At 30.9% G+C, this 7488-nt stretch overlaps 1 protein-coding gene across 1 annotated transcript; it reads right to left on the bottom strand.

Annotated features, from left to right (window-relative positions):
- Nucleotides 1-349: 349 nt before the first annotated feature.
- LOC114747094 (uncharacterized) lies at nucleotides 350-3115 on the bottom strand. The gene is made up of 5 exons (XM_028935382.1): nucleotides 2703-3115; nucleotides 2207-2424; nucleotides 1891-2019; nucleotides 762-893; nucleotides 350-686 (listed from the first exon to the last, which is right to left on the bottom strand). Exons 1-5 carry the CDS (start codon nucleotides 2995-2997, stop codon nucleotides 573-575), a joined length of 888 nt encoding a protein of 295 aa, XP_028791215.1. The 5' UTR covers nucleotides 2998-3115; the 3' UTR covers nucleotides 350-572.
- Nucleotides 3116-7488: the final 4373 nt, after the last annotated feature.

Below are 7488 nucleotides of genomic sequence, written 5' to 3'. Positions count from 1 at the left end.
CTTTTGAGCTACCCATGAGCCCAATTTGAGAATGGCTCCAGCAAGTTTTTGATCTTGCGCCTAAGTTTGGACTAGATATTAGATCAATTCCTGCTCCAACTAATTGAATTGGCTAGTTCGGTCTAATTTTTAACAAATTGCTTTTATATCAAATACATAGCAATTGTGATTAGGCGAAGTGAAACCAAAAAAAAAAATCTATATTAATACCTTTGGTCTTAAATATACATACCCCGTTTATAAATTATAAACGAAATCTTATATTTAAGACCGGAGAAATATTTAAATAGAGGGGTCATTATAGATGGGGGAAAATTTGTTTAAAGAACTACTTTATTGAACTCGATAATGTTCAAATCAAATAAGGAAAGCCTGAATACCTTCATTTGGTGGATAATGATAATAATCATCCCACAGCTTATTTCATTTTACATCGATGCTCTATAAAGTAGAAAATAAAATTTACAAAGGAAGAGGTAGGTATTGCTTCTATGACAATTTGAAGGAAAGCGATATCCCAACTAATTAAGCCCCTGATCTTGCAAAGCAGAGGATACATGAGATCTAAAGCTCTAAACAACCTTTAATTCTTTTAGCCACTTGGTGTGCAGAGGACATGGGTCAGGTTTTTCTTGCGCCACGGCCTTCTCAGAGAGAGAATAAAACCAACCATTTCTCCATTTGAACTACAAATACAAAAAACAAATTGGTAACTTGACAATGGGATTTCAAAAATTTTATACTAAGTTGTTGTCTTTTACCTCCTTAACTGCAGTGGGAAAGTGGGCAACAGCTCGGGAATATGCACACAAGCGCTCGACCATACCATCATCAAATGTTAAACCTTTTTCTCCAGCTGCTGCTGATGCTAGTTCTTCTATAAGTTTTGATACCTAAAAATATAAACATGAGTTAGAGACGCATTATCCATAATTCAAACCCTCAATTTCATGCCAAATTTGACTGCAGAGCATAGTTCATCTCTAGATTCACAGGCTTTGATGTCAATGAGCATTATCAGGACATGCATTTAGGTCAAGCTCATCATAAAATGGATCCAAGATTGACGCTTCAGATCAACCCCAGCCTAGTAGATGGAACGTTCAAACTTAATCCACGCAAATTTGACAAACACATCTTAGAATGAATCCAGGATCGATTCCCTCAAATGAAACCATAGCCAATAAATGGAAACACTGAACTTAAACCATGCAATCCTGAGTTAAACAAAAACTCATATCATTCACCTTTTCATTTGTAATCCTACCAGCATACAGAAACTAAATTTGTCAAAATGATAATCTGTACCTATCCTCAATTATTTTTCTTTTCATTTTTCCTTCTTATTATACCTTTTTCCCTGAAGCCAAGTAAGTCATTGCACTTCTTGGCATCATAGAAGAATTCCATATGATAGGCATGTAGCATATCCTTCCTTCATATTAAAGTCACAAACAAAAATGCAAAATTCAAATGTTCATGGTCCAGTGGTCAGCAATAAAACATAAAATAAAATAAGAAAGAGCGCGCCACTATTTGTGGATGACAGGAGGTATAAGGGTATTATCATGTAAAAAAAAATCGAGATGAAAAACTTATATCTTTGGCCAAAAGCAACAGATGAGAAATAGAAAGACAGAGATCCCCTAAACACACATAGCATTAGAAATGAAACAAGTTAATGATTACTGTTTTTTTCCCCCAAACATGATTAAAATTAAAAAAAAATTATTGAATAAAGGGGGAAAAAAAAAAGATGGATTTACATCCACTGATATCCATGTCAAACCGGTAATGTAATCATATCCTAATCCAGGCATATCACCCTATATAAATACAGTGCAATCTCAAACGGTTAGTCTTGAAGAAATAGTCAATTGCAAAACTTACTTCAGAGGTGTGTTCTTTTTCCACAACACCTACTGACACCCCTCCATTACGTGCTCCAACAAGCATGAATGAACAAATCCATATTAGCTTCTCTAGCATCTGCTTTTGAAATGCTTCCTTCTCAAGAACCTGGCTTTTTTGACAGAGATCAGTACATGATAAATTATCAGTCGTGTTATACTATCTCCTTTTGACAATTCTGCATGAAATTCTATCACTTTAGCTTTACAAGACTTCAGCTAGCAAAGAAACACCAGAAAAGAAAACTAGTAATCCATCATTCATCATGAAAACAAGTAAATCTCTAAAATAATACCTTGCAAGAGAGGCCTCCGGCATGTAGTCTTCCCGCCACAGCAGATGCCCACTTCCCATAAGCGGCTGTGAGCCCTTCAGGATTAGTATCAGTCTTACCATCAATAGGGGCTTCTCCAAGTTTTGACACTGCGAAATATGCCAATACTTGGTCCGCCTCATTTAATCCTTTACTTTCAAACCATGGCTCCAGCATTCCATTCTGGAAAAACACCAAATCTGCTACATTTTCAAAAACTCAGACTCATAACTAGTAAATACCAACGAACTATAATTCACAATAGAAATATAGGGACTTCCAATTTTGCACAAGTAGCAAGGCAACTACATATTAGTTCGTAACCCCCACAGACAAACACACACTATGAAATAAGATATCTAGTATTTTCCAGGAAAATTATAAAAGTTCTAGCAAACTAATGCGGAACCACGAGCTTGAGTGGTTTAATTGCACCGCAGATTGAAGTGGATCACAATAACAAGGAAGTCTTAATTACCGCTCCATCTGGACCGAGGAGTAGCTTCTAGAACTTGATCGAGATCGTCATTCCTTGTGCAGACCAAGATGGGACCTTGAAAATCGAGGGGCACAGGGTCTCCTCTCTTGACGAGAAAGTCATCACCGGAGCCCATGTCTTGCAAGGCCCTTCCGACTCTCCCGCCGCCGACGATGACGGCTGGAATAACCTTTGTTGGGGTATTGACGACGCCGGAGGCCATGCAACTGAAGGCTCTTGAAGAGGGAAGGGTGAGAGTGGAGCTAGAAATAGCTGAGGAGAAGAGAGAGGCCATGTTTAAGCTTGCGGGCGGAGCCTAACATTGTTCTTCCCATAATATTTTGGGAGCCGCGCCGGAGCTCTGAAATCCGTCCACTCGTTTTTCCCACCCCTATCCGGAAGCCATGACCATCATTTTTTTTTTGGCCAGACATCATGACCATCATTAATATATTTTATAAATAATATCGGAAAAATGGAGAATCCCACCAAAAATTTAAAATTACAAATTTTAAAAAAAATTTTATAAAAATGTTGTGTTATTTGTAAGTGTAATGTAATATTATCAAAACGTATTAAATGTTATGACTAAATCTAATTTGAGATTTAATAATTTTAAGTTTTTTTCCTCCTTGATTCTCCCAAAAAAAATGACGGAAAATTGACATGAAAATATCCTGAAAAATAAATAGTTAAAGTATATTCAGCATCTTAAATATTTTCTCAAGTGTATTCAGCACTTTAAAGTATTTTGTAATGTATTCAGTATTCGAAGTATTTTTTAGGTGTGTCAAGTAGTCTGAAATATATTTTTTTTTGGTTGAAGCCTGAAATATTTTTTAACTTTAGTATTGGGTGTACCAAAAATATTTTTGAATACTGAATGCACCTGAAAAACATACTTTAAGGTCTTGAATATAACAAAAAATATTTCGAGATACTAAACGTATTTAAAAAAAATATTTTAAAGTATTGAATATATTATAAAATATTTTAAAAAGTGGGATACACTGGACAAAATACTTCATATTGTTGAATACACTTTATCTCAGAATAAAAAATGACAAGCAATGATTTAAATTTATAAAGTACCAAATCAGCTTACCAAAACTAAATTAGAATTTTAAAATGTTCAAAAAAGATGTCACTGCCTCTCAATGTTAAAATGCCATTGACCTCCTCGTCGACCAATCGCCAACGATTGGGATTTCTTGGGGCAGCGTTAGCCAATAAACTATTGTAAAGATCCTGAAACATCCAAATGTAAAATTTGAAGGAAAAAAAAAAGTGTTGTGATTTGTTAGTTAAATGTAATACTACCTCCAGTCTTAAATATAAGAACGAGTTGATTAATTTGAATAGATTATGAAAATAAGTTAAATTATTATTCTGTCCCTTATTATAAGATCTTTTTAATTAAATTACACAGTTTGAGAAAACAGTTAAAATTAGTTAAAAACAATTAATATGTAGCAAATATAATTTTTTCTCAAATATACCCTTATATAGAAATGGGTAGATATGAGAGAGTAATAGTGAGATAAATGAAGAAAAAATGTATTAAATACATTAAATTAAGGGTAAAATAGTTAATAGTGTATTAAATGTTTAGACAAATTCAAAAGTGATCTTATAAAAAAAGACAGACCTACTCAAAAAATGGGATCTTATAACAAGGGACGGAAGGAGTAGTTATTTGTAATAAATAAGTATTGTCTTTCCTAAAATATCTATATCAACTAAGTATATTGGTTAGAACTATTAGAAAGACTGTTTTGGAAAAAAAAACATAAATATAAGAGACAAAATAGATTCAAATTTTATATTTAAGATCAAAATAAAAATCAAATAAGGTTCGGAGGTAATATATAACGAATGAAGTCCAGCAAATATCTATTTTATACTTATTTGTCATTATGGATAGCTAAATTTTTGTAGCAAATGTTGAAAGAGTTGTTACTTCAACCAACGTGAATGGTAAACTTTGTGACAGGAAATTATTAATATGGAAAGAATTATTGTTATTCATTTTATTATTTAAGGAAATATCAAATTTTATGACTGAAAGTTGTTAATATCTTGTATGTTCTATAGAGTTAATACTATCCCAATTCTAAATATAAAAACTAACTAGAGATTTAATTTAATTTTAAATATAAAATTTAAATTCACTTAATCTTTTATATTTATTTATTTATTTTCCTGAAGTAGTCCCCAATTACACATCTTAAAACCAACGTGAATGGTAAATTTAAATAGAGTTAATACTATCCCTGGTCCAAAAAAAAATAGAGTTAATACTATCCTAATTCTAAATATAGAAGCTAACAGGAGATTTAATTTAATCCTAAATATAAGATTTAAATTCACTTAGTTTTTTATATTTATTTATTTTTTCTGAAGTAGTCCCCAATTACACATCTTAAAAGTTTCATTCTAATGCACATGATTAACAAGACTATTTTATAAAAAAAAACATTACTCATTTATTACAAATAACTAATTTAATCAATTTATTTAATATTTGTAAATTAGTTATCTAACTCTTATATCAAATACAAAAAGTATTATTAAAAGAGTTACCATATTTACTTACCCCGTGACTTTCTTAAACTTATACATTATTCTTCTCTTAACAATATATAGATTGAAATCTAATGTGAACAAAGAGTGGTACATGCAGGAGCATTACGATCCGTTAATATTTAGTGCCTGTTTGGCATCACTTATTTTGAACTTATAAGTAGCTTATAAGCTCTATAAGCTCTATAAGCTCGATTGACAAAATTAAGTCTGTTTGGATCAGCTTTTCTGCAATCAGGCTTTTGTCTGAAAAGCTACAATAAGCTATAAGCTAAAATTAACAGCTTATGACTTATAGCTTATGGCTTATAGCTTTTGAAATATGGAGAGAGAAAAAGTTAAGAAATTTATTACCTCTTTTAGTTCTTATTATAAACCTCAAATAACTAATTTGTAGATAATAAAAAATCAGTTAAAATTAGTTGAAAGTAATGAATAAGTTAGAAATATATTTTTATTTTTAAATATGCTCCTAAAAATATACTTTTATTTTTTCATGTTTCACTTTATATTTAAAATATTTTTTATAACTTCTTCATATTAAATTATTTTAATTTCATTGTATTATGTGAAATTATTTTTTTAATCATGTTTCATTATTTATTAAAACTCATATTTATTTTGGTCATTTTACAACCAAACTTACTTTTACTCAATCATAATCCAAACAACCTTTTACCAATCTCACTTTTACAATCTAGCTTTTCTGAACTCTAATTCAAATACAATTCAGCTTATCCAATTTAACTTTTATCCAATTTCACTTTTCTATAAACTATTTTTTCAATAAACTACTTTTCTAATCGCTGATCCAAACGGACCCTTAATCAATGAAACGTCCTTAACTTCCAGCGTCTTGTAAAAGAGTGCGTGTGTATTTATATATATAATTGGGCGGGTGAGGGAGGGACGTCACATGGACTTTTACAACTGGGACCAACTGTACGTAACCAAGCTTGTAATTACAAATTAACCCTACCCGCCTACACCTACATGTACTCTATTTATAGTCTCTACGTATTGTATTTGACTTTCATGTTTTAATTTGCGGGGTACCCCTAGCACATGTCTCCCCCTTATTTGTGAATCAAATTTAATAATATTTTCATGAGTTTGCTTAACTTACCACTTTGTCGTTGAGATTTAGACACATAGCAGCCACGTTTTTTAAATTTGAAATCTTTTTTATTTTCTTTTACCTTCTCAATGTTCATAATGCCACAATTGTGTATGCATACATATGACTGCACGTGGAGAATGGACATGCTATTGGAAAGAAAGATGCTGCACATGGTTAAATAGGATTTCTATCAACGATTATTAGCGGGACTTTAATTTTTTTTGAAAAAAAATGGTGCACATGAATATTAATTTCAGGAAAAAAAAACGAAAATATATATACATACTTAGTATGTTTAAAGTAATTGTCTTAATTTGTCTTCTCAGACATCACAATGACATAATCATTCTAAAGCTCGTTAGTGTCGCAAGATAACTGTATATTGTGTATATGTAAATTTTCATGTCGTGCTTCGATCAACCCAAGAGGTAACGAAATAAGTATACACACGCACATATTCCCTTGCTCCTTATTATATGAGGTTTTCTAAAAGTTTTCTTTTTTCTTTTTTGGGTCTATGATACATACATATATATGATGTGGTTGAATATTTTCTGATGATTTTAGACATTTTTGTTTTTGAGTCTTTTAAATAAATCCCTCATAATTAAATTGTGAAGATGAGGGGATGAACTAATAATAATCATGTTTGTTCTTTTACTTAATTGAAGCATAAATGAAATATTGATCTATTTTTGGATAATTTTGACCATACAAGTAACCTTCCCTAGTATGCACATGATTTTGTTTAAAACAGCTTATAACAATGCCCCGAGGGATTACATACATAATATGATACTATCTCATATATTTAATAAAAGAATTAGTTGACTAATTTAAATAGATTAAAAAATTAGTTAATTTAGTTATTTGTAATAAATATGTATTGTCTTTCTTAAAATATTATTGCTAATCAAACGTACTGAATAGAACTACCATTATTACTAAGACTACCTTGAGTAAAAATGAATAAATATAAAAGAAAGTAAATTAAAGTCTTATTTATATTTAGGACCAAAATAAAAATCAAATAAACTCTTATATTAAGGATTGGAGGTAGTATTATGCAAGAAATGAAAAACA

Source organism: Neltuma alba, unplaced genomic scaffold, assembly GCF_004799145.2.
Source record: "Neltuma alba isolate B1F8T4 unplaced genomic scaffold, ASM479914v2 tig00005199_pilon, whole genome shotgun sequence".
Classification (NCBI taxonomy): domain Eukaryota; kingdom Viridiplantae; phylum Streptophyta; class Magnoliopsida; order Fabales; family Fabaceae; genus Neltuma; species Neltuma alba.
This window is presented reverse-complemented; position numbering and strand designations above follow the sequence as displayed.

Coding starts and splice junctions, on each gene's coding strand:
- LOC114747094 (XM_028935382.1), bottom strand. CDS start 2,997: ATGGCCTCTCTCTTCTCCTCAGCTATTTCTAGCTCCACTCTCACCCTT. Junction 2,425..2,702: donor TCCTCGGTCCAGATGGAGCG/GTAATTAAGACT, acceptor AAAATGTAGCAG/ATTTGGTGTTTTTCCAGAAT. Junction 687..761: donor TTCCCACTGCAGTTAAGGAG/GTAAAAGACAAC, acceptor TTGTATTTGTAG/TTCAAATGGAGAAATGGTTG.